This window comes from Ruditapes philippinarum, unplaced genomic scaffold (genome assembly GCF_026571515.1).
Source record: "Ruditapes philippinarum isolate M1 unplaced genomic scaffold, ASM2657151v2 ctg1768_1_1_1_1, whole genome shotgun sequence".
In the NCBI taxonomy this organism is placed as follows: Eukaryota; Metazoa; Mollusca; class Bivalvia; order Venerida; family Veneridae; genus Ruditapes; species Ruditapes philippinarum.
In genome coordinates, this window is record NW_026852282.1 from 1 (window position 1) to 27,964 (window position 27,964).

Here is a 27,964-nt window from a genome sequence, read left to right on the forward strand (position 1 = left end):
AAAAACCAAACGTTTGACGTGTTTCGTAGCATCTCTATAAATGGTTAACTACTAGCTAACATGTTATATGCTACAATACTTATAGGACAGCGAATGACGCGCTGTTAATTTTTTCATACGAATTTCTTTTATTCATACACGTACTCTTGTCACACTTGGAAAGAAATGCGTGTATTACATTAACTAAACCTTTCTTTTTTTTTTTTTGCTTGAAAATGCTCAAAATTAACTGAATACATTATAATTTATTAAATATTCATTTACATGGACAATTATTAGTAAAAATAATGATTATCTGTATCCAAATATTACAATGTTCATAAAATAACCAGATTTCATTACCATGATATATTATAAACTGATTTTATGCTTACTTCATATCTTTTGTAACACCAGCAAAGTTGTCACTTATCTTTAATGGAGAGCATATATCAGTTAGTGTGTTCAAACTGCTGCACTGAGTAAGGCATTCCGCTCTGAAGTAAGCAAAAGAAATGTTATCCCTGTAGCACGCATACATTAGAAAACAATATATAAAATGGTGATGATGTTATTGTTGATGATAATGATAAAAATTAATGATGTTGGTAATGATGATAATATTATATGATATCATTAAGATGAAGAAAGGATGACGATGATAATGATGATGATAAATAACACTCATATTTTAAGGTTTATTATGCCTAAATAACGAGCACTATTTCCCTGTCTGTATAAGGGCAAACAATAGTTAAATGCTTAACACATGAAAAAGAAGGGTAGAATTTGATGAAAGTAGAATAAACATAAACAAAATAGTATTTTTCTTCCAAAAAAACTCGCTGTGACTTAACTATTTTTACTTTTTTTCCGAATGGTTCAGGTTATTGACAGTGAGTAACCTTTTAAAAATAAGCGCAGTATATCAAAAATAAAAAGCTTTTGAGTAATAAAAAATGCATTACTGTAATAGGCCTTATTATTATAATTGACGTATATTTCCTACAAAACAAAAGTAAAGAAAAGAAAAATAATAAAACGATAACAGAAGGAATGCATCGTATTTAGAAGTCATGATAATTTTGATCGGATGCGAAGGGAATTTTGTGAAAGATATTATTTATATTGATAAATTGTCAAGTTTGTACATTTTTACTAGTTTAACATAAGTCAAATGTTTATACCTTAGATTTATAGGAAGTGTCGGAAGTTCGTTACACAGTTTTATACATTCTTGATTAACTGTCTTTAGTGGGCTGGTGCATTCCTGAAAGTTAAAAAAAATGCATGTGTGTTTAAAGTATATAGAATAAAATTTCTCACCGTTAACATTATATACTTGCTTTCCTTCCATATCGGAATGTAGTATCATTATGAACATAATATAGATACATGTACTAATATAAAATATTGAGAGATAACCCGAGGAAAATCATAATAACCAATCATTCTCTTTTTTACACACTATACTAAAATACATTAAATTACCATTCTATATACCATATTTTTATTCTGGTTAGGTTTACAGTACTATTAATGCAGGATGACAGACACATCTTACAAAACATTTTTTTCTAAAAATAATTTGTTTTCATAAATATGGTTTAAAAGATATTATGATATTAATTAAGGTACATGTATAATTCTCAATTTTCACCATAACATGTTTGGCAACTTTCTGTAATCAATTCCACATGTGGAATATGTATTGATTCAATTTTCTGCACTAGGAAAGAAACACTAGGGAAAACAAATTACCTCATAGATTTTGTTCATACTTGTATCCACGACATTAAAGTCATTCTCCAGTGCATCAATGGCGTCTCTCAATTCCTTAAAGTCAACAAACATGCTGTTCTGGATGTTTTCTAGTGACTGTCTTTGTTGCTCTATATATTTGGCAACATCTCTTATAGGCTCTTTTGACTGCTGTAATAATATTCTTGATTGATTGGCAATTAGGTCAATCACACATGCCATGCTGTTTCCGATTTCTTTACCATTGTGTGTAATGTTTAGAATCGGCCCAGTTAACATACCAGCAAAAAATAACCGAAAGAAGTAGTGTTCGTCCTTTTCCAGTTGTAAAGTTTGGAAAAACTAGAGCCATGATACATCTACAGGTCGGAAAGAAAGCTAGCCCAATACAAATGAAAATAGTACTGACAGATGCGACGGTTCCTGCAACAATACCACTGTATTCAAAATTACAGTATAACAATACGAATATCAGACTTCCGACAGCCACACCGAAAACACCCCAAAGACAGCTTTCATTCTTTTATTTTCTTCTCTTCCACTATTAAACAGCATTTCAAGTGCTAGCAAATAGTTCGCCAAGTTTCCTGTTCTTCATCTTTTGAACGTTATCTTTAGAATTATCATCTTTGGCAAAGGTAACTGCGCTTGGTGATTTATCATTTCCCTTCCCTGACTCCTGGTAAGAGCTTTCAAATGTGGACTCCTGCCCAAAGATGTTACGGATTTCTTTCGGGGGGGGGAACACTCGTAGATGGTGGGAACAGTCGGACGAAACGAATAGCGCAGTTTGAAGGCTGTGTGTTGAATCGGAGCCCAACTCTTCACCCTGTCCCCATATTCTGTATAAATAAACGATCAAAACGTCTGGGGAAACATCACCAATGATTAATATAAACCTTGTAAAAATGTCGACAAAAATCAAATCTGTCTAGAGGTTTCGGACTTGTTACAATGACTTTTGACGCAAATAAGCAAAAAGGTTTTCGCTTCCGCGCAGTGGTTGCTTACAATACAAATGGCTATTATACATTACAATAATGCTTGCTTTGATCGTTAACTGATGATCTTATTGTGATTCCTATTATTTAAAAAACCTGTAAATAATGACTAATACACTTGAAATATAAAACATGTTTAATTTGTCCCGATATATGCGCTATCACAAAATCTCTAGATTACAGCAGACATCTTTTCCCTTTTTGCAACTTTTATGGAATTGTAATTTTGGGTCGAATGTGTTATAATGCTGTATATCGATTACAAATATTGAAGGCAAAGAAACAAGAACCAGATAATAAAAATAGCTATTTTGTTAAAAAACATAAGTAAAAATGTTACCTTGACTCATGTTTCAGTTGAAATTTCTCAGAAAAACAATACAGTTAATCTTCTTTTCGAAAAAACTTATTATCCAGAACTTCGTAAAGCCCGTCGTCAATATCTAAAATTTTGAAATACTAGCGGATATATATCAATGAAAGTTATCTCTTTGGTACATCGTACGTCCGATAATTGTTGAAATTTCAAACTAGGATGTGGAATGTATTATTTCCATTTTTGAAGTGGCCAAAACTACTTGAAAATTGATATGAATTTGTCTTATATCGATCAGTCAGGATGAAACAAGTACTACAATAAGATAGTAATTATTTGTTCAAGTAGAAGAAATGAGTAATGTATATATAAAATAAAATGTATATATAATGACTTTCATTAAAGTGATTTATACATGAAATGAATCCTTCAGTTTTATATTTAGGTGTATGTACTTATTTTTCTTATTTAAACCATTTACAGCACATTTTTAACAAAAAAATTAGATATTTGAATAAAGACGGTACCTAGTCTAGCGTCTTTTCGTCCAACACTCCGTTTTAGTTTAAATGTAACGGCAAATGGCAATACAGGGCGAACAATTTAACGATATTTTCATGTTAACTGACTATTATTATTAATACGTAAAAAACTTATCCGAGGTACAGCACACTCCACCATTTGCAATTCGTTGAAAGTAAACTTACTAATAAAAAGGTCACATAATAATATCTTGACCAAAACAAAGCTTTGATCATAAACGTTAATAATTGGCACTTTGATTTCTAACATAATAATAATAATAATAATAATAATAATAATAATAATAATAATAATAATAATAATAATAATAAACTCTTTATTTAACGAAGGTAGTTTATTAAGACAATAAATCAAAGCATTTGAGACAACACATACAATGTATAATGCAAAATCTTATTTTCAAACAAGGCCTTCAATAAACATAAACATAACAATGGACATTTTTTGTAGGCAATTATAAAGATTATCACATTCAGTGTATCTTAATCAATTTAAGAAGACAGACACGCTATATAATATTATATATTATAGTATTGGTAAATTTTCTATAATTCATCTATAGATAATAATACATGTTTGAAATGTGATTAAAAACAATTTAATTAAGACTTGAAAAAGAATTTAATTTATTTATAAAGGAACAGTGTTCCATTACTCCATACTAGAATAATAAAAGTATGTTTCAAATAATTTGTTTAGGTCGTTTATGCATAATGTCTTTTTTTTCTATGTTGATCTTAGTAAGTAACTTTTTATTCTGAGATAACGGTATTAGATCAGAAATATATCTGGTGTTTAAATTTCATTCATCGTTTTATTACATTAACACATTCAAATTCCAAGAAAAAAAATTATTTGCATTAGATGGAAAAGAAACCTATTTCAATATTGAAACAATTCCAAAGAGAATTTGTTTTTTACGGGTTTTTCTAAATAATTCGGGGCGGTTCTTTCAGTAAATTTTGTTATTAAAATTCTTATTTAGGTCTGATTTGTTACTTTGGGACCAAAAAAAACAACCATAATCAAAGTAGGGGCTTGTAGCGTTATAAAAAATTGTTTCGTTTCAGGTGGTAAGAAATATTTGAACCTTCTTTTGCAGGCAGCCCAAGCATAAGAACAAAATTTTTGCCAAAGTGTTTTTATCAATTTATCAATCTATAATAGCTTTTGGAACAATGAACATTATTTTTATATTGTACTTCAGAATTCTCATTATGCAACAAGAAAAATTGCCTATGTAAATTGTATTTTAAATTTTGATCCAATTATCATGCATTTGTCTTTTCTGGATTGATGGCAATATATTGACGGAGTGCACCATTTTAAATACGTCTAACTGCAACTCAGACTGGATATTACCCCAAACTTTGGTCAGCATATGCGTAATGCTTGAGAAATCGTCTTGATATAAAAGAAACAGTATAGGATTGTGGTGCAGCTGATTTATAACCGGCAAGGTGGCTTTCAGATTTATTATTGTTGACTTTTACAATTTTGCTCTCTGTTAGACTATGACTGGAAAAGAATGTTTTAATGAGTTTTTAAGAAAAAAAAAGCCTTTAAATCTATGAATCAGTATATTATGGTCAACTTAAATCAAAAGCCCTTTTTAAAAACTTAAAATAAAGCACCTATTATATTTCCATCATCAATATTCTAAGCCAAGCATCTATAAGGCGGATCAAAGCCGTTTGACATGAATGCTGTCTCCGGAAACCTGACTGCTGTTCATTTATGTTATTGGTATAACGAAGATAATTATGATTATTTTTGTTTTTTTGTTTTGGGTTTTACGTCACATCGACACAGTATAGGTCATATCGCGACGTTCCAGCTTTACTGGTGGAGGAACACCTCAGGTGCCCTTCTGTGCATTATTTCAGGCACAAACGGTCATTTCGCGACGTTCCAGCTTTAATGGTGGAGGAACACCTCAGGTGCCCTTCTGTGCATTATTTCAGGAACAAACAGACACCCGAGTAGTACCACCTATGCTCTGTATGCTAGCTGGATAGCTACCTCACATGAAAGAATCTAAAGTCCCTGACCAGATTCCAACCCACAGCGGTGAAAAGCAAGTAGTTTGAAGTCAACAACCTTAACCACTCAGCCACGGACGCCCCAGATAATTATTAAGCTGATTTTGTAATATGCCTTTCAAATATTCTTGAAATTGATGGGAGAATAGATATTGGCCTATAATTATAGGGATTTGACTTATCTCCCCTTTGTGTAAAGCTATAACACGTGCTGGTTTCAGTTTATCTGGGAATATTCTTAGTGAAATTCTTTTATTAATAATTGAATACTGCTCTCGTTGTAGAGTCTTTACATACTTTTAACGTATTAGAACCAATTATGTCAATGCCAGAAGATTTAGTTTTATCAAGGTTGTCAATACACCTGTTTACTTTAAATGTGGTTATGAAATCAATGTCAAATTGCTTATGTTTAAGTTTATGATAAAAAAATTTAAATGCGAAAAAGTGTTAATATTAAAATTAGAATTCTTAAATAGTTTTGAAATTTCAGTAAAATTGTTATTCAAGGCATTTGTAACATTCACGTTTCCTTCAAATAGAACATCATTAATGTTTAAAGTGATGGTAAGGACGGTTGCTTATACTCAGATGATAGGTCTTTTAAATTTTGCCATAAATATTTACAATCTCTTGAATCTTTAACTGCCTTGTTATATAGGACTTCGTCTAATTAATAGAAGCCTGGCATTTATTTCTCCACAGCTTAAAATTAATCTAGTCTTTACAACTTTTTAGTGATCCCTTTTATTTGAGGTCCTCTTTAATTTCGTCAGTGTACAAATCTGGTTGTTTAGTCCTTTTAATACGCTTTACATGTATTTTTAAAAGTGCATGTTTGTTAAATGATGCTACAATCATATTGTTTAGAACATCAAGTTATTTGGCTCTGCAATAGTTTCAATCATATCAAAATTAACAGCATTCAAACCATTTTTAAACACTTGTTCTTTAAAATTCTTGAAAGAACGATAATTTAGATAATTTATCGTTTTATGCGAAAAAGCATCTACCTCCCTATATGAGGGTGCTAGTTTATGAAATAGCTAAACTGGGGTGCTTGAAATAATGCACTGACTGCGGAGAGGCACCTAGGGTCTTCCTCAACCAGTAAAGCTTGAAAGTCGCTACATGACCTTTACAAAGTTTTGGTGGACCAAAGAAAGTCACTTGAGAATTATGCATTGACAATTGTCTGTTTTATGCACTTGATATGAAATAACGGAATTCCAAAATGCGTTCACCCGATATGCTTGGTAATCATAAAATGTCTAGTGCAAGACCAAGGGTTTTGTTTCATAAAAAAGCTTGTCTGAAATCTGTCTTTTTAAAAAGTCCATGAACAGGCTCAATCAAACCGAGCCTGCATCTTTTCAATTTTGCCGTGTTGAGCTTTCTTTAGGGATTCTTATTTCACTCTATTTTATCGCCACATCAGCGTTGTTTGTGCCGTGTGGAGGCTGTAAAAAGACGCCCCGTACATTCAATCAGGGATGTTATATTTCCGATCCTTAAAGATCGTTCAGTCCGTCTGTCTGTCAGTTCGTCCACAAAACTGGATCCCGCGATAACTTGAAAAGTATTGAAAATATTTTTATGAAACTTGATATATGGATAGATGGCAGTCTGGAGATTATGTACGTCTTTTTCATTTCTTCCTATGTTGAATTTCTGGTTGCTATGGCAACAAATAGACTGAAAATATGGCAAATTTTACACATAAACTGGATCCAGTATTAACGGAAAAAGTAATAGAAATATTTTATGAAACTTGACATATGGGTAGATGGCAGTCTGGAGATTATACACGTCTTTTTTTTCTTCCTATGTTAAAATTCTGGTTGCTATGGCAACACATAGACTGAAAATATGGCAAATTTTACACATAAACTGAATCCAATGATAACTCAAAAAGTACTGGAAATATTTTTATGAAACTTGACATATGGGTAGATGGCAGTCTGGAGATTATGCATGTCTTATTTTCTTCCTATTTTGAAAAAATATTGGTTGCCTTGGCAAAAAATAGGTTAAAACATGGCAAATATAAAAATATTTGTGATAAGTCAAAAAGAGCTGAAAATTTTTTATTTATGAAATTGCATCTTTAATTCAAGAGTTATCTCCTCTTTAAGAATTTTGCTTTTAAAAATGTTATATTTTAGTAACATGGATGTTTCAAATATTAACTTTAGAGTGTCCTTCAGTCCGTCTGTCTGTCTGTTCATAAAAACTGTTTCCTGTGATCACTTTTAAAGAACTTTTCCAACAAATTTACTTAAAATAGAAAAAAAATTGAAACATTAGTGAATGGCCAATGGCCCTTCAGAATGTTGATGGGGTTCTAACCGGTAGGGGACTTATGGATTGCTTGCAATACTATGATAATTGCTTGTTAAATTTGTCTTTTGGCGTTATTACTGTGATATGCAGGCTTCATAACCTCAGATCCCCTTTCAAAATTCCATTTTATTTAGTTCCGCACATTCGTTTTACATTATCTCTGTTTCTGTTTACATCTGAAACCACGTGGTAGAACTACTTTCAATCCGATGGGGTCCTTATCCGAAGACTGACGGAAAGGGCCGAGTCATTGCGATTTATCATTATCACGATGTGTCGCGTCCAAGAATTACGTCTCTACCTCAAAGGTCAAGGTCACACTAACATTTTGAACTTTCACAGCATCACAATTAGAGTTTATAGGTACACACATTCGTGTCCGGGCTGTTACTCTGTCATGCATCGAAGGATTTTAAAATAATTAGGCATAAATGTCTACCACATCAAGACGACATGTCTCTACCTTCAAGGTCAAGGTCACACTTATAGTTTGAAGGTACTCATTCTCTCGAGAAGAGTTTGAAGATACACATTCATGTCCGGACTGTCACTTTGTCATGCATGGAACTTTCCATTAATAAAATTATTTAACAGTTTGTGCCAGAGGCCTACTCTCCACACTTTATCGAAGGTCTGTGAAAAATCCACAAAATATGATAAACAAGATCAACAAGGAAAGGCGGCGTTCAACGAACGCAACCCCCATATGATCCAGCAACAAGAACCAATGGTAAGGAGCCCAGGCGGGCCCCAAACAAAAACAGGACAGGGCAAAGACAGAGCACGGACAGGTTAATCATTAAATGATAAATAATTTGTAACTGATTAGGAATTCAAAGAAAATAATAATAGGCCCACAAAGGGGAAGGGGACAGGAGACCGGGGGAAGGGGGGGGGGGGTCAATCAAAGAAACAAAAACCAAAGGCACAATAAAGTTTTTTCTTTCTTTTTTTTGAGAAGATCAGTTAACAAATGTAAAGTTAAAATATGGTCACTACAAGAATAACCCTTACGGAAACCTGCTTGATTGAGAATGCCACTTTCTTCTAAGAAGCGCGTCAATCTTGTGTTTAATATTGAGGTGAACAGCTTACCTAAGCATCGTATGATCTCTTTTTCGAATAGGCTTATTATAGGAAAAGACCATAAATTGACTTATCAAGTATATAACTACGTTCTTAATCAAACTAATAATGAATTTAAATGGATTAGCAAAATAAAAAGTATTCTAAATGGGGTAGGGAGACCAGATCTTTGGCAAAATCAACATAACATAACTGAAAAATATATACATAGATCAGTAAAACAAACTCTTATAGATCAATTTAGACAAACATGGCATGCATAAATTCAGTTGCCTAATAAAGGCATCATTTACAGTAACTTTAAAGAAAGCCCAGATTTCGAAAACTATTTCCAGCTTTTACCAATGCGCGATTGTAACACTTTATTTAAATATCGAACTGCAAATCACAGGCTCCCAATTGAAACGGACAAATGGGATGGAACCTTACTTCAAGAAAGAAAATGTAATTTATGTACCCGTAATGAAATAGGTTCGGAACGACATTATTTGTTAAACTGTGACCGTTTTCAAAATGAAAGAAGAACCCTCTTCAGACAAATCAACTTTCATGAAAATACCGTATCCGATTATGGTTTTAAGCTTCTATTAACATCAACTTCCGGAAGGATACTTTCGAAAGTATGTGGCTTCATACGACTTAAAAAAAAATTCTGATAGACCCCTACAAGTGATAAGATACCAATGCCTCTCTTCTTACCTCTTTTTATATATCTTTACTTTATATTTATTTTTGCTATCTTTGCACATAATATTAATTATGAAAAGTAATGTCATTTTATATGTATTATTTTGTGAACTACAAAGGTTACAACCAATTATACTCTTATGTAACCAAAAATGAACGTATGCACTTACCAGACAATGTCAATTAAGTCCAATTCACCTTAACTATACGATAAATTAACATGTAATAACACTTCTGTAACGTTTACATGCCCTTATTCTGTACGGAACAATTATTTTTATTTTTAGCTTTGCTCCAGTTAGTTATCCAATGGCAAACTCTGAAATCTTTACTAACAGCCAATCGTATTCTAGTAGTAACCCAATAGACAGTTATGTGGAATTTCATTCATAAATAGCGTGTTTTCTCCGATTTATGATAGTAAATATTTAAAAACTAAATAAAAAAATAAAATAATAATTAACCTAGTGACATCAGTATTTATTTAATGTTGATATAAAGTTAGCATTCCCCCGTCTCCAGCCACCCACATGTCTCTAAATAGCAATCAATTTTTCAAAACTTATATTTCATTTTTTTCTTCTCTCTTTCTATTTTTCTTATGATTTTGTATCATTGTAATACTCATTGACCGGATACTGTATTATTTTGTGTTAATGTAAATTTCGTAATAACCCCATGTTGTACGATATGATATCTTCTTGTACCTGGGTGAATAAAAAACGTTCTGTTCTTTTCTGTTCTGTCAGCAATTTACGCTAGATTGTTTATCAATGTGTGAACGAGTGGCAAAATATTTTTGATTGGGAGTAATTTGCTTAAAACATACAAATGTTTCGTAAAAAGCACAATAAAAAGATATTCATATTTACCTTTTATATATAAATTCTCTTTAGAAATGATACAGAAACTGAAGTATAAATCGTAAAGCAGGATTCAATTTTTTATTATCCATTTTGAAACTTTGTTCAAACAAATTACTCATTTTTTTAACATTAATTTTGTACCAAAGACAATAAATTAAATGACCCAGACAATGAACTGGATGAACCAGAAAGTTTTTGTGAAAATCAAATCTCGCTGATGTGACCTAATTTTCCTACATGAAACTACAGGTTATACGACAAAATGGCAAACAATTTTAAGTTGCATTTGTTTGTTACGGAGTCTGTGACCATTGCATACTTTCTCTGATACTTTATTTTATAATGGCATTTTTTGTTACTAAGATTTTTTTAATTATATTTATTAATCTTTCATACTTAATCATTATCCATTAAATATTTTTTATGAAAATTAAAGCTCAAGTTATCATCGTATATCTGTAATTACTCTTCAAAAAATCAATACCAGCTGTGGTCGACGTGACCTTTCCAGGTGTTATGAGGTTCATTTTCCGAAAATCTGTAAATAGCATCTTTGTTATTCAACAGATATGACGACCTAACAAACGATAATTGTATAGGTTTGTTCTCATTAATTGTGTTTCATAATTGAATAAGTGGACATAGCTTGAGGCTCAGATCGCGATCGTAGGGGCAGGTAGGTACATTTTTCCTCCATTTTAAAGAAGGGACATAGTCATTTTTGAAAACTTTAAGCCACAAAAATTTTAGTAAAAGTTTTTATCATAAGTACAAACTTTTATTAGTTTTACTATATTTTTCATGTATGTAACACTAAAAATACACAATGCATTGATTTCCACCGTACACATGGTATTAAGACATTCAACTTGGAATTATTCATCACCGAGCGTAGATGGTTAGTGATTGCTGGTGACTGGGAATGACCAGCTTCAATCTAAAAATTCATCAGGTGCATAATTTCTTCATTCACCACTCAGTAGGCTGTACTTATAAGACGAGGTTATAACTTTTTGTCAAAATATTCATGACCAAAACTGCGTCTTACAACTGCGTAGATACATGTATACACACAATATACAATCATCAAATGTATATACAAAAGGGTTGAGCCAAAAGTTCTAACAACATCTTGGGTCCTCCCCTGAGGCTAGTCAAAATTAAATGTATTTAATTTGAATGTAGTTGTGTGATATTGAATTTCCATCGAGTTTTTCCAGGAACTAATTTTAACAAATGTTTTATTTGTTGATATAAATAAATCGAATGAAAAATTAATAAAGGTATATATATAAAATATAGATAAGCATAATAATTAAATACTGATAATATGGTATCATGCAGTAGACCATGTAAAGTGATGCTTTTTAAAATCGAAAATAGACTGTCATGGATATTACTGTGACATACAGTATTCAAATAACAGAAAAACAAGCCCTTCATTTCACCGTTAAGTCAAAATCCATTCCACTTAACATTACGTCAAGACACAAAACGTTGCAATGGCGCCATGTTAACTACCATCAGCACATGACATTTGATACACCTCTGATTATTGTAAACATATACATGTATGTATAGAGCAGAATTTTTGACAGGACTACAGTTTGAAAGATATAATTCCTCGAAGAAAGCAATAGTATATATATTTCGATGCAACAATATTTGATATATATGTAATAGACTAGTCTCTTAGTTCGACTTCTATTTTTATTTTTCTTTAAATTCCTAATCAGTTACAAATTAATTATCATTTAATGATTAACCTGTCCGTGCTCTGTCTTTGCCCTGTCCTGTTTTTGTTTGGGGTCCCCCTGGGCTCCTTGCCATTGGTTCTTGTTGCTGGGTCATGTGGGGGTTGCGTTCATTGAACGCCGCCTTTCCTTGTTGATCTTGTTTATCATATTTTCCTCTTGGTAACATAAAGGACAAACTCCGCCAAGAATCACTCTGCAGTCGTCACAATAGACAGCTGTACAGGCAACATCATCCCTTACCCCAGTACATTTCGTCAGTTTTACTGAGTCAAATGTTCCCTTTGTCTCCTCACAGCTGCTGCACTCTAACTGCTCTCTCGATGGAACAAGTTTGGCAATACATTTGCAATTGGTTATGAGCCACGTAGAAAGCCGAAATCCTTTCTTCATAAAACTTTCTTTGTGAGCTGACCTTACTTCTTGACGGAGAAATCTTTGACGTGCGATACGTTTATGACGAATAGTCTTGTGCAAATATTCCATTCGCGAAGCCTCTTGTTCTGGAAAGAAGTATGCGGCAATTTTCCGGCGCATGCGCATTCCATAACCATGAAACATCACGAAGCACAATGCCAGTAGATAGAGAAGGAAAAAGCCAACAACAGTGTCTCCAGATGTAGATGTTGGGTTTGGTAAACATTTGTCTAGGTTAACATGTACATGGAATACATCATCAATGTTTATGCCTTTAAAAATTTCCTTATAAAAGCTGGCAATGAAACCTTTTCCCTCAACGTCAACGGTCAACCGGCGTTTATCATTCAGGTCTATTTCAACTTTACCAAACGTCTGGATGAGATTTAAGATATAATAGAGAAAGAAATCGAACAAAACCACGACAAAACAAATAAACGCATGTATAAAAACATGAGCGAGACCAGTTTTACAACTGTCAAGCTCTTGCTTTGTTAGTTTTAATGACCTAGTATGAATGTATTCTGATTTCTCTATTTTCTTGATAGGCAATAAAGATTCCTCGCCATTTTCCTCCTTTTTCTTGTCAAGTTCAATAAATTCTTTTGTTATGTATATATTGTCATACCCGTCTTTCGCCATATAATTTTTGAAGTATAAGAACGCTTGGATAAACATTAAAAGCAAAGACAACGACAGCACATACTTCATTGTCGTAATGATAGTTTTTATTGTAAGAACGCTTGACTCAGTCTTCTCATCTATTCGTCGTTGTACCATACTGATTTCTCCCGAGTTATTTCCATTGTCTTCAAAATTACCATCTACTTTAACTCCAGGGCTAAAATACTTTTCTGCTTGGCCAATAATGTCTCTAAAACACAAAACAAAGCTCTGATTTTTCACTCTTTATTGATTTAAATTTTAGAAGATGATTTTAATATTTATGATACAAGACTAAGCGCCTGCTTCTTTTGTATAATATAAATCATTAGATGACAACCGTTCTCACAATTTAGTCCTTTCAACGATGTCCTCATGGTAACATGTATTTGGATATCTAACAGTTATCAAATTATACAAAAGAATAAAACGCCTTGTATATTGGTATTTCCAAATATTTCCTGCACCCAGAACAAATGTTTTCAGGAACCCGGCAAATTTTGGTATTCCCGTATAATGCCGGGGTACAAACAAACAATTATCGTTAAGGCCTCGCAGTGCACTACCGTTCATACCAGAAATGCGGTTATCATCGATATATGTACTAGTCTGTAACTGCAAATGTTTGTTTGTACCGTGGGATAAGATGAGAAAACCAAACGTTTGACGTGTTTCGTAGTATCTCTATAAATGGTCAACTAAAATGCTAATATACAATACTTATAGGAAATCGAATGACACGCTGTTAATTTTTTCATACGAACTTCTTTTTATTCATACACTCTTGTGACACTAGAAAGTAATGCATGTATTACATTAACTAAACATGTATTTGCTTGAAAATGCTCAAAATTAACTGAATAAATTATAAAGTATTCATTATCTTCGACAATTATTAGTACAAGAGAATGGTTATCTGTATCCAAATACTACAACGTACATATAATAAACAGATTTCATTACCACACATAATTTATTGATTTACTTACTTCATATCTTTTGTAACACCAGCAAAGTTGTCACTTATCTTTAATGGAGAGCATATATCAGTTAGCGTCCTGCACCAAGTTAGGCATTCCGCTCTGAAGAGTAAACAAAAGAGACGTTATCCCTGTAGCACGCATAGATTAGAAAAGCAGTATATAAAATGGTGATGATGTTGTTGATGATAATGATAAAATGATGTTGGCAATGATGATAATATTATATAATATGATTAAGATGAAGAAATGATGATGATGAGGAATAACACTCATAGTTTTAGGGACATTATGCCTCAGAAACGAGAACTTTTTCCCTTTCTGTATAAGGGCAAACATGAGTTTTTTTAACGTTCAAATAATAGTTAAATAGTTAAAAGCTTAACACATGCAAAAGTAGGGTAGAATGTGAAAGTATTTGTAATAAAAGTAGAATAAACATAAACAAAATAGTATTTTAACTTCCAAAAATACTCACTGTAACTTAACTATTTTAACTATTTTCCAAAATGCAACTTGGACATAAGATGGTTCAGGTTATTGACAGTGGATAACGTTTTAAAGATTAGCGCAGGATATACAAAATAAAAAGCTTTTTGAGTAATAAACAAATGCATTACTGTAATGGGCCTTACTATAATTGACGTATATTTCTTACAAAACAAAAGTAAAGAAAAGAAAAATAATAAAACGATAACATAGAAGGAATGCATCGTATTTAGAAGTCATGATTATTTTGATCGGATGCGAAGGGAATTTTGTGAAAGATATTATTTATATGGATAAATTGTCAAGTTTGTATAACATAAGTCAAATGTTTATACTTTGGATTAGGAAGTATCAGTATGTTACACTGTTTTATACATTTTTCATTAGCTGTCTTTAGTGGGCTGGTGCATTCCTGAAAGTTAAAAAAATACACGTGTGTTTAAAGTATAAAGAATACAATTTTTCACCGTTAACATTATATACTTGCTTTTCTTCCATATCATTTTGTACATAATATTACGGAAGCGTCCTGGTGCTAATTCATAATGTTCTATAAAAAAATAAACTCCTACGTAAGAGAGAATAAAAGCCTAATTAGGAGTTTGTAACTCCTACGTAGGACTTATAAAGTCCTACGTAGGTTTTTATAAGTCCTACGTAGGACTTTATAACTCCTACGTAGGAGATTAAAAAGCCTAATTAGGAGTTTGTAACTCCTACGTAGGACTTATAAAGTCCTACGTAGGTTTTTTATAACTCCTACGTAGGATTTTATAAGTCCTACGTAGGACTTTATAAGTCCTACCTAGGACTTTATAAATCCTACGTAGGAGATAAAAAAGCCTAATTAGGAGTTTATAACTCCTACGTAGGACTTTTAAACTCCTACGTAGGACTTTTTAACTCCTACGTAGGACTTTATAACTCCTACGTAAGAGATAAAAAAATCCTAATTAGGAGTTTGTATCTCCTACGTAGGACTTTATGACTTTATAAGAAATGCATACAGAATGCTTTGCAAAATCTCAACATTCCGGACCGGTATATCGGCGATGGAGCAAGACACTTAAACCACCCCTAAATATAGAGGAACTTCACCTTTGGTTTATACAGAATTTATTTCAGTTTGATTGTGTAGGAAGCTATAAGCTTATAGATACACTTTCGAATCCGTTCTTGGAACCAACAAGTACGTACTGAGCAATGAGTGTAAAGTTTCTTGCTCAAGGAAACAACGGCTTGCGCCTAACGGTGTTTGAACCCATGCGGCTAGCGATCATTAGGTTACTAGTCACACGGCGGTGCCGCCACACTTCACCTTTTAATAAAGTGTCTCAGGTTTCTAGAGAGCACAGTGCCTTAGGGTGAGGTGTCTGTAAGCATTGGCGATGTATCCCGGAAAATATCTTTACAGCTATTCGAAAAACTTACTCGACAACAAGCATTTCTAAAATATGTATATATCAAAATTTTAAAAGGCTTTAACGATTACTTTTTCCATACGAATTAGCTGAACAAAACGAGCAATGTATCCATTTTCGGCCGTTTCAAATGATTAAATCCTTATAGGTGGCAGGGGGAGTAGTGAAGTGTCTTGTTCCTTAAGAAGAAAACGGTTTGCGGAGCATTATGCATGCATATGTTTAATATTTCATAATGAATTATATCCTACTTTGACCCATACATTTTGTGTACAAATGAATAATCAATATAACTCAACGTACATAATACAGAATCATCGTTTAATATTAGAAGAGAATGACAAAATCATCTCTGGCTACAGACTAAGGGTATTTACTAAAGCGGCTTGCCACAATTACAACTTGACACATGTAATTTATTTTCCTACATAATATGCTATCTTAAGTTATACTCTAGCATACATGTCCGTTGAACTCTGTGCTTTCAGTACTTTGATATGTATCCTAAGGAGGAGTTATTAAGTCCTACGTAGGAGTTATAAAGTCCTAATTAGGCTTTTTAATCTCCTACGTAGGAGTTATACAGTCCTACGTAGGAGTAACAAAGTCCTTCGTAGGACTTATAAAGTCCTACGTAGGAGTTATAAAGTCCTACGTAGAAGTTTAAAAGTCCTACGTAGGAGATATAAACTCCTAATTAGGCTTTTTTATCTCCTACGTAGGAGTTATAAAGTCCTACGTAGGAGTTACAAAGTCCTACGTAGGAGTTATAAAGTCCTACGTAGGAGTTATAAAGTCCTACGTAGGAATTTAAAAGTCCTACGTAGGAGTTACAAAGTCCTACGTTATAAAGTCCTACGTAGGAATTATAAAGTCCTACGTAGGAATTATAAAGTCCTACGTAGGAATTATAAAGTCCTACGTAGGAGTTTTAAACTCCTAATTAGACTTTTTTATCTCCTACGTAGGAGTTTATTTTTTACAGAACATTATGAATTAGCACCAGGACGCTTCCGTATAATATAGATACTAATATAAAATATTGAGAGATAACCCGAGGAATATCAAATAACCAATTCTCTTTTTTACACATTATACTAAAATACATTAAATTACCATTCTATATACCATATTGTTGTTCTGGTTAGGTTTGCAGTACTATTTATGCAGAATGACAGACACATCTAACAAAACATTTTTTTTTCTGAAAATAATCTGTTTTCATAAATATGGTTTAAAATAAATTAAGATATTATAACCTTTTCCCTCATATAAGCGTGTTTTGATGGCTTCCCCCCACTCTTTTTGAGGCCTCAAACAGTGCAGCCCCAATCAAAATGATACATCAGGGGGTTGCCAGAAGGTGGATGTGCCCCCTTCTGTTTGTTGGGTTTGAAGGGGGTCGGTAGTCCCCCTCATCGCCAAGAAAATTTTGGACATGTGACAGGCTAAAAATGGCCTCATGGCGATCTTAAGGTTACGTGTAACCAACACTGAAAAGCCTTTTACTCTCTCATTGCATTGAGAAGTTGCAGCACTTTGCAATCAGTTTTGATGGAAAAAAAACAATGCAAAATAGTGATTTTTCGCAATTTTGAGACGTCCCCCCATTGCCATGGTAACAGAAAATGTAAGATTGAGCATGTTGTTACAGAGGTAAAGGTTCATTCAACATATGTGCCAAGTTTCATCAGTATTGAAGCATTTTTCATAGTTTTATAGCAGTTGGAACTTGTAACAGGAGGCTTTTCAATGAAAACGGCCATTTTTCGCAATATGCTCATGGGGTAAAAGGTTAAGGTACATTTATAATTCTCAATTTTCACCATAACATGTTTGGCAACTTTCCGTAATCAATTCCACATGTGGAATATGTATTGATTCAATTTTCTGCACTAGGAAAGAAACACCAGGGAAAACAAATTACCTCATAGATTTTGTTCATACTTGTATCCACGACATTAAAGTCATTCTCCAGTGCATCAATGGCGTCTCTCAATTCCTTAAAGTCAACAAACATGCTGTTCTGGATGTTTTCTAGTGACTGTCTTTGTTGCTCTATATATTTGGCAACATCTCTTATAGGCTCTTTTGACTGCTGTAATAATATTCTTGATTGATTGGCAATTAGGTCAATCACACATGCCATGCTGTTTCCGATTTCTTTACCATTGTGTGTAATGTTTAGAATCGGCCCAGTTAACATACCAGCAAAAATAACCGAAAGAAGTAGTGTTCGTCCTTTTCCAGTTGTAAAGTTTGGAAAAACTAGAGCCATGATACATCTACAGGTCGGAAAGAAAGCTAGCCCAATACAAATGAAAATAGTACTGACAGATGCGACGGTTCCTGCAACAATACCACTGTATTCAAAATTACAGTATAACAATACGAATATCAGACTTCCGACAGCCACACCCGAAAACACCCCAAAGACAGCTTTCATTCTTTTATTTTCTTCTCTTCCACTATTAAACAGCATTTCAGTGCTAGCAAATAGTTCGCCAAGTTTCCTGTTCTTCATCTTTTGAAAGTTATCTTTAGAGTTATCATCTTTGGCAAAGGTAACTGCGCTTGGTGATTTATCATTTCCCTTCCCTGACTCCTGGTAAGAGCTTTCAAATGTGGACTCCTGCCAAGATGTTACGGATTCGGGAACACTCGTAGAATGGTGAACAGTCGGACGAAACGATAGCGCAGTTGAAGGCTCTGTGTTGGTCGGAGCCACATCTTCACCCTGCCCATATTCTGTATAAATAACGATCAAAAGTCTGAACATACTCCCAAATGATAAATATAAACCTTTGTAAAACGTTGACAAATTTGATCAAGTCTGTCTAATGGTTCGGACCTGTTACAATGACTTTGATCAAATAGCAAAAGAGGTCGTTCGCTCTGCTCAGTGTTGTTTACAATACAAATGGCTATTATACATTACATATTGCTTGCTTTTGATGTTACTGGTGGATTTTTTTGTGATTCTCTATTATTTAAACTATACATAATACATAACACATAACTTCCAATGAAATATAAAACATGTTGGTTTGTCCGATATATGCGCTATCACAAATCTCTAGATTACCACTTTTATGGAACTGCAATATTGGATCGAAGGTGTTATAATGCTGTAGATCGATTAAATAGTGAAGACAAAGAAAAAAGAACCAGATAATAATAAAAAATATTTTGTTAAAAAAGTAAAAATGTTACCTTGACTCATGTTTTAGTTGAAAATTTTTCGAAAAAGCCGTACTCAATATTTAACGTCTCCTCTGTGTGAATATCTAAAATATTGAAGTACTAGAAGATATATATCAATGAAAGTTATCTCTTTGGTCCATTGTACGTCCGATAATTGTTGAAATTTCATACTAGGATGTGGAATGTATTATTTCCATATTTGAAGTGGCCAAAACTACTTGAAAAATGATATGAATTTGTCTTATATCGATCAGTCAGGATGAAATTAGAAAGACAATAAGATAGTAATTATTCGTTCAAGTAGATAATTGAAATGAATAATGTATATATAATGACTTTCATTAAAGTGATTCAAACTTTAAATGTATCCTTTAGTTTTATATTTAGATGTATGTACTTATCTTTCTTTTTAAACCATTTACAGAACAATATTAAAAAATATATGTGTATGAAGACGGTACCTAGAGGCTCACATAATATGATTTTATTCAACTCGTTTAATAAATTTAGTATTAAACTACACTCATTTAATATCTTCTATATGTTAGACAAGCTTAATCATCATAGTATAATTTAGCACCTCAAACTATCGTTTTAAAGATAAAAAATACCATTTTTGACGAGTGTGTCTCGGTTTATACACAAGTTTTCCGACGAATTCCGTAACAGTATTAAGAAGAACTCTATCCCCTGTGTAACAGTTCCTCCCCCATGTTGATGATACTTAGGAAATAATCAATTTTTTGGTTATCATTAAACCCAACAAATTCTGGTTTTAAAAGATAGTTTTGTTGCTGAAAATTTTGAAAGCTCCACATACACTGCGCACTGACACATTTTCATATAACTTGATTTTCGACTTTTCTGATGCACATGTCAACTATTTTACCAATCTAGATACAATATATTGTCTACACATCTTGTAAATCAAACACTAACAAATAAAGGACAAAGACATGATAACTTTATCAAATATTCATTCATATAACATAAACTTAAAAAAAGATTAATGTCACAGACATACACAGAATATAAAAGGTAATTGACCTTTACTGTCACCGTCATCACTTAAATCAAACTACATATCATAGTACGCGTAGAAAAAAAACAACAAAAAAGACACACAAAAAACAACAACAAAAAAACACAAAAAACAAAAACAATAGCAACAAACAAACAAAAACAAACCACTCACACAAAAGGATGAAACTGTGTGCTTGTAAATATATATTATTATATATTATTACGCGTTGTATGAATATTTTTGTTCTTAAAGCAAACGAAAACATTGGTTGAAGTACAACAGCACATGCATGTATACGTCTTTGGGAGCGGGTTAGGAACGGCGCACCTTCTTCAGTATAACAACTCCCGAAACTACTAGAATCATTCCAAATGTTACTGCACATACTACAACGATGATGGTCGTACGATTTACTCCTCCTTTGTCTTGTTTCTCTTGTTGTGCTTGTTGTGCTGGTGTAACTTGTAGAGATGTTTCTGTACAGTTGTAGTCGATGCAAATACTAAGTCCTGTAAACTCGATCCCTTCTTCAATATCTAAACGAATCTCGCCGTTTTCAATGGCTTTAGCTACGCTTATCGCCTCCGCTGACACATTTGTTGCGAGCATATTGGGCGCGTTAAGGTCGAATTCGGATTGTGCAGCAATCAAAAGATTAACGTAAAAAAGATCAGTGTTATTGTCAGCAGAACGTTTATTACGATTTGGACTTTCCGGAGTTGGGAACCCGAAAATGAGTACCCCTCTTTTGTACCAACCTTTTATTCTTGATATTTGATTTGCAATAATTTGGGCCATTTTGTTTAAGTTTGTCACTATTTTTCCCCATACATGTCGAAATACCAACCGTATCATCTCCATTCCAAGTGATAGTACATCACAATCACATGCCTCATAAACATCCCACATTTGTTTTACGGTAGCTATAGCGTCTTGAATTAGCGCGCCTTTTACAGTCCAAAATATACGAACCCAGTTATCGCAACCAATCTCACAGATAGAAGGCTTTCCAAAATCAGGGTAAAGATAGCAGGAAGGGTGAGAATCAAAGGCTGTTTGTTTGATGCTCTCGCATGTTGCCATGACAAATGGTCTAAGGATGGGTACAAGCTTAACTTGTAGGCATTTCCGTACAGCATCGATCCATTCTTGAGCAATGGTGTTAAATTTCTGGTAATGATCTTGGTACAAATTGCAAAATTTCTCGGCGTAGTCAAGGGCATACGAATTGTTTTGCTGTTTGCACGGATAACGCTTCTGCAAAAAGCAAATAACAAATGCATCATCTCACAATTCATTATTATTTTTTATTTAACCTACCCGTCAACTAATTCATCTAAGTGCTCAAATGAATTGTCGAAAAAAAATTAGATGAAATGGTAGCAGAGTTAATAATCTATTGGCATGTTTATGACAGAAAATAATGACTTACGCCAAACAGTCGTTAATTCTCTTTTGTTTCCCTTCTTCTCAAAAAAGAAACAAACTTCAAAAATGAAATAAAGAGAGGAAAAGAATAAGTTAAAAACTTTTCGACAGTGTTATTGATAAAAAAGGCCGAATCTCAATACTGATAAAATACGAGTTTACTAGCAAAACACTTTACCGGTATATAGCAAATCTTTTTATAAATAGTTTATTTATCATTTGAAAAAGTACATGTTTGTCGCCTCTAACATGACGGCAGTGGTAGCAATATTTGATGAAAGCATGGAAATAATATTTACATGCATAATCAGATATCATTTAACTGTGTAGATTTGATTTTAAGTATGTCCACCAGAGCATATATATAAAACTTGACAACTGACAAAAGTGAATATCAAACCAGTTTATTTGTAATGATTGTGACTTGCAATTTGTCATTCCTTTTCATTTACATATTGATATATCAGTATACCTACATTTTACATTTCATTCAAAACATCTACTCGTACATATGTATGAAAGAGATAATATGCTGGGTGATAATTATTATTTGATTATATGGAAAGATTGAATATGCTACTTAATTGCAGAATCGTTCCTAACTTTATCTGAGTGTTATAAGTGATGTTGGTAGCTTGTAGTATTCACATATTGCAATTTTAACTAATACGTTGTTCCCACTTCATGTATATTTACCTCAAGGCATTCCTTGTACCAACTGCAGTTTGCACCAGACGGACTGCAGCACCAATCTGGGATGCTGACGACGGTCTGTTGTGACGTTACATTTCTTCCAGCATCTGGCCCGCATGCACAGTCATCGTGAACTGGCCCTTAGTAAATGAAAGCAGGCGTTGTTAAAACAAATTAACAAATAAAAAACATCATATTCAATTCGTACATAAAGATATTTTATAATAGCATTCATTTAGTAGTTAATGGACGGATGCCCTTTTTAATTATTCAGAAAAACTTTATTTACTATGATGATATTGTAACTGGTGATCTTTAGCACATATCAAAGCACTAATTACGTTGAGTTTTTGATAAGCCCAGACAATTTTAGCGCAAAAATGTAAAAAACACAATTTTGTTTATCGATGTTAGTGGACCTGGATGTGGCATATATAAAAATCAAAGGGCTGCAAGCTCTGTGGTATTTTCTGATCTTTTCAATCTAAATCGTATCTATATGTATTTGCCTGTATAAGTTTTTTTTATATACACTATAATTCATCTTACAGGGCACCGAGATTCAGCGACTGCGTTTAGATTTTTTACTATAACAGTTTGAGTTTGATACATACGGAATTTTGCATGACTAGAGTTGCATCACAAATCATTTATCTTTATTTTTTTATGACAGTCATACTTTATCCTTGCATACCGTAGCTACTTTCTTAAAAAAGACACTTAAAAAATAGTTGCCTCAATTGGGATACGAACCCCAGACCTCTCACACCCTAAACGAGCGCGTTATCCCTGCACCACGGGGAAGTTATACGAAGATAGCCTGAATAAAATCAAAAATTCTAAAAATTTTGAAATTTTCCTTTCGGTTTGTAAACCCTTTTTTAAATTTCGAGGATTTTGTTCAAATAAAACTGTTTTTTAAACTGAAGTAAATAATTTAGCGAAAAAACTTTTCGCCAAAAAAAGTCCCAATGTTTAAATATTTCCACACTCGACAGTCAGATTAATTTGTGTACAACGCTCTGAAGTATTCGGTAATCGACATCGCTTAAAATGATTTTCATCCGCGTAATTTGTGATTGTGCATTTATTGACAATTCTATAAGCCAACACTACTTTTAAACTTTGAATGCGTTGTAATTTGTTGTATACTTGAAACAAAATAAAAATATTTCTTTCTTTTACATCGCTAATTTTAAGCTGTTTGGAGAACTACTTGTTGTTAGGTTTGTCGTGAAATTCTGTGCCAGAGATTGAATGTCAGCATTGTATTTCCTGATCTGAGATCAGAAAATACAACAATAACGCTGATGGCGTAGGTTTTTTGAAAATGAAAACACAAAAAATGATCTGAGCTCTGCATTGAATATATGAGAAATATTAGGCGTGTGGGTGTATTTGAAATATCTAAACATGATACTGTCTCTTTTTACTGTTAAACGTACATGTATTGAACGCGTTTTATGAAGATACAAAGAATAGAAAAACAGACCAAAACCGTTTACAAAAGATGTAGTTATTGAAAAAAGGTTCCATTAAAAATACTACAGAGATATCTTAATCTTAATACAGTTCTCTTGTGAAGTTCAGATAATTGTTTTATTTTGCTGCCGATTAACTGAAGGTCGTTCTAAAATGATCTAAAAAATAAACCATGAAGTATGGTGTGCTGATTTGTGCCAAGTCGGATTTCCGCGGCGAAAACACGAAAATATGATGAAGTAGTGAGTACTAGTGACTTTGTCGTAAAGCAAAAGTACAACAAAATGGTGACTTTATCGTATTATCATGCTTTCGTCTTGCGTTCCGCACAAAATGCTGCGCATAATCGGCCTAAGTATCGATATCGATTGTGAATATTGATTTTACCGGAGAGTACAATCAATGCTATACTTATCATTGTATACTTTGCAAAAGCATATTAACACAAATTACCTTGCTGGTTTGAAAATAAATGTATACATGTATAAAGTATTTTGATGTCTCAATAGATCTTCTAACATGTAATTAAAAAAAAACTTCAAACACGTAGAAAAATGATAAATTTAAAGAAAACTACTGCATAATGGTAAATCATTTTTAAATGATTAAATTCTTTCTTAAATATTGTTGTAGAATTACTCTCTAAAGTGTCCTATAATGTTGTTGTTTTATTATTATATGGTCATATCATATTTATTAAATATGATAAGTTGTATTGTAATATACTTTCACTCTCCTGTTATTTGTAGATATGTTTATATGAAAACAAAAATTCTATTGCTTCGAAACGCTTTAATCATGTGCAGAATATTTAGTTGTTATATATATATGTTGAAGATGATGTACTATGTACAAGTCTGAATAAATATATGTTCTGTTCTGTTCTATAACGTTTTACATCCCTCTATGACAAGATATCTGAAGGAATTGACGTGCGAATGAATCCCTAACATTTCAAATGAATGCATTAAATTGTTACAATTGAATGAATACCGAACCCATTTTATCTATCAAAATTCGTTGAAATATTCCTTTTTCATAGAGAAAATAGAAATAGAATATATAATGTTTCACCTTGATCTAGATCATGCACCTCTACCATACACTGATACCAGCAGTATGTCGCTGTTGAATCCCTGCAATGGTGATCACCCTTTGAGAATGTCTTTATGTATGTGTCAGTCAGACACGTTGCCCATTGGTACTTGTTGTAGTAGGGCTCTAACAAGACACATTCAGTTGAACAGGAAGGTCCAGTCCATTTATTACATGCACCGCGGGCTAGTCCCATTAACATTGCAATTAATATAAATTGAATGAAATAATCCATGTCTTTATTCATTACACATTAATACACTTATATTGATTGTACTTACAGAGAATTCATAAATTAATAAAGGTGGTATTATGCCGTTCGTACAGTGGCACAAAAACCGTTTTTACTTGATAGCTTAATAACAGTTATCATAATGTCAAAATCAATTTGTATAATGTTTAAGTAATGAAATTTGATTCTACTGTGATTTCTTTAAATATTTACCGAGCATGTAATCTTTTTAGTTCTACAGATATATTTTACAAGGATATTTGTTAAACATTTCACACAAGTAAACCTATTTCCATATCTTATTGATATAGGAGTGTTTTGTAAATATTATGTTGAAATACTACATTTTGTTCACAAAATTAAACATATTAGTCAGTTTAATCGCTTAAACATAAACTATTTATTTTTATGCAATACATCACAGTTTTTTTGCAATTACCTGTATATCTGGCTCTTCCTTCTAACAAGTCATTCAATCTCGTTTGCGCATGCTTAGTTTACCGAGCACGCTTCTGCAGATTCCTTTTCGATCAAGTCTCCGAGCCCATGAAGCTGCCCTGAATCAACACGAAAATATTTATGGAGCTGTTCTGAACAAACATGGCAAACTACTTGATTTTTGTGTTTGGTAGAGTTGTCTTTCTTTATGATATTCCTAGTATTTTATGACAATATTATGTTTGTTGTAAACTAACTGAGTAAAATGTAAACAAAGTGGCTTCTGTAATCTTCCACAGTTGAATCTATCTAGGTTCACAACTGCTTCAAAGAGCTAGATGGCACCAGATAATTATCGGATTGAACAAATATAGGTTTTGTTGTTTCGAGAAGGTAACAGGGTCTGACTCTCTGCGCATACCTCAATCCCGGATATCGGCCCTGTAGTTCGTACCCAGTATTGGTCGTACCAGATTATTACCACATTTCTCCCCATCTTAAAAAGGACATTGCGCTAAACGCCTAGATTTCATGTAACATATGAACCCCATGACATCTGGTAACCATATTATCAATGTATCTGGTATATTGCACATCTTGGAACATTTTTGACAATAATAAAATTAACTAGACATTTAAATTGCTGGTGCAAGATGGACCATCTAAGCTCCAACTGGCTCAAAGCATGGCGAATCATCTCTAGTCTCTACCAAAAGCCGATTGAAAGGAATGGGTCGGAGAGCTACTTGCTGGTACCGGTTTAATCGAGCAACCTGGTTGGTGATCCCAAAGTAACAATACTGGAAAGTGCTGCTCCAACTCATAATGTGGCCGCATGACCGACTGGTTAACACTTTGGACTAGTAGTCCAAAGTGTTAACCGACTTAACTAGTCTAGTAATCTAATGACTCCTAGCCACATGGGTTCAAACCCTGACAGGGGCAAGTCGTTGTTTCCTTGAACAAGAAACTTTACAATTATTACAATTATTGCTCAGTACTGGTTGGTTCCAGGAACAGATTCGAAAGTGTGTTTATAAGCTAATAGCTTCATTCACAATCGAACTAAAATAAATTATGTATAAACCAACTCATAACCTTCTTCACGGTCCCTGTAAAACAATTCCAGCGTGTTTTCTGCATTGGGGAGACATTTCCTTTCAAGATCTGAAAGGTTCTATGTTATACCCCCACCATCTTCATGAGTGCGTCCTCTCACATGAAGGACTATAGGCCGACAAGTCATAACTCACCTTGGTAGATCCGTAAAGACCTCCTCCTGTCGATTCCAAGAATCGGGCGATAATGAAAAGTCAATGCCAATTTCTCCTAAGGCACACACAACAAAGTCCCTCAATAGCTCCTTCAGCGCATAATAGACATAAGTCGAGTACTCACTGGTATGCTAGCACCACGGAATTCTCCCTTGGAATTCTCACTGGAAGATGTTATGGATCATAGTGAATGGACACCCCTCCGCCGTACAAATTTCCGGTGGTGGTTTTGTACCCATATCCAGGGCCAATAAATCTTGGGAGAGACATTTCCGCCCACCCTTCTTGGACAGCGGTCCAGATGAAAGTTTGCATCAAACGCCGCTATACACGCTAAGTTGACATGTCCAAAAATTGTCTGCTTACCCTGCTAATGATTGTGACTTCATGTTCATTTACATTGATATAACGGTATATTCAATACTTTACAAACATTTTACATTGAATTCAAAACATATACTCGTACGTTTGTATAAAAGAGATAATATGCTAGGTGATTATTATTATTTGATTATATGGAAAGATTGGATATGCTACTTAACCTAACTTTTTCTGAGTGTTATAAGTGATGTTGGTAGCTTGTAGTAGTCAAATATTGCATTTTTAACTAATACGTAGCTCCCACTACATGTATATTTACCTCAAGACATTCCTTGTACCATCTGCAATCTGCACCAGACGGACTGCAGCACCAATTTGGGATGCTGACGACGGTCTGTGGTGACGTTACATTTCTCCGAGCATAT

At 33.3% G+C, this 27,964-nt stretch overlaps 3 protein-coding genes across 3 annotated transcripts; all 3 read right to left on the bottom strand.

Annotated features, from left to right (window-relative positions):
- Positions 1 to 374: 374 nt before the first annotated feature.
- LOC132755299 (uncharacterized) lies at positions 375 to 2,445 on the bottom strand (the record flags this gene model as incomplete). The annotated part of the gene is made up of 3 exons (XM_060746156.1): positions 1,741 to 2,445; positions 1,167 to 1,249; positions 375 to 476 (listed from the first exon to the last, which is right to left on the bottom strand). Coding segments are annotated over exons 1-3 (464 nt in total), but the record flags the coding sequence as incomplete, so codon positions are not given.
- Positions 2,446 to 12,531: 10,086 nt separating this feature from the next.
- LOC132755259 (DC-STAMP domain-containing protein 2-like) lies at positions 12,532 to 19,686 on the bottom strand (the record flags this gene model as incomplete). The annotated part of the gene is made up of 5 exons (XM_060746101.1): positions 19,562 to 19,686; positions 18,276 to 19,096; positions 15,263 to 15,339; positions 14,448 to 14,540; positions 12,532 to 13,669 (listed from the first exon to the last, which is right to left on the bottom strand). Coding segments are annotated over exons 1-5 (2,139 nt in total), but the record flags the coding sequence as incomplete, so codon positions are not given.
- Positions 19,687 to 20,321: 635 nt separating this feature from the next.
- On the bottom strand, positions 20,322 to 27,938 carry LOC132755286 (uncharacterized). The gene is made up of 2 exons (XM_060746131.1): positions 27,859 to 27,938; positions 20,322 to 21,833 (listed from the first exon to the last, which is right to left on the bottom strand). The coding sequence occupies exon 2, from the start codon at positions 21,657 to 21,659 to the stop codon at positions 20,889 to 20,891; it is 771 nt and encodes a 256-aa protein (XP_060602114.1). The 5' UTR covers positions 21,660 to 21,833; positions 27,859 to 27,938; the 3' UTR covers positions 20,322 to 20,888.
- Between the last annotated feature and the right edge of the window lie 26 nt (positions 27,939 to 27,964).

Excerpts from the sequence above, each read along its gene's own strand:
- LOC132755286 (XM_060746131.1), bottom strand. The coding sequence starts at position 21,659 with ATGGCAACATGCGAGAGCATCAAACAAACAGCCTTTGATTCTCACCCT.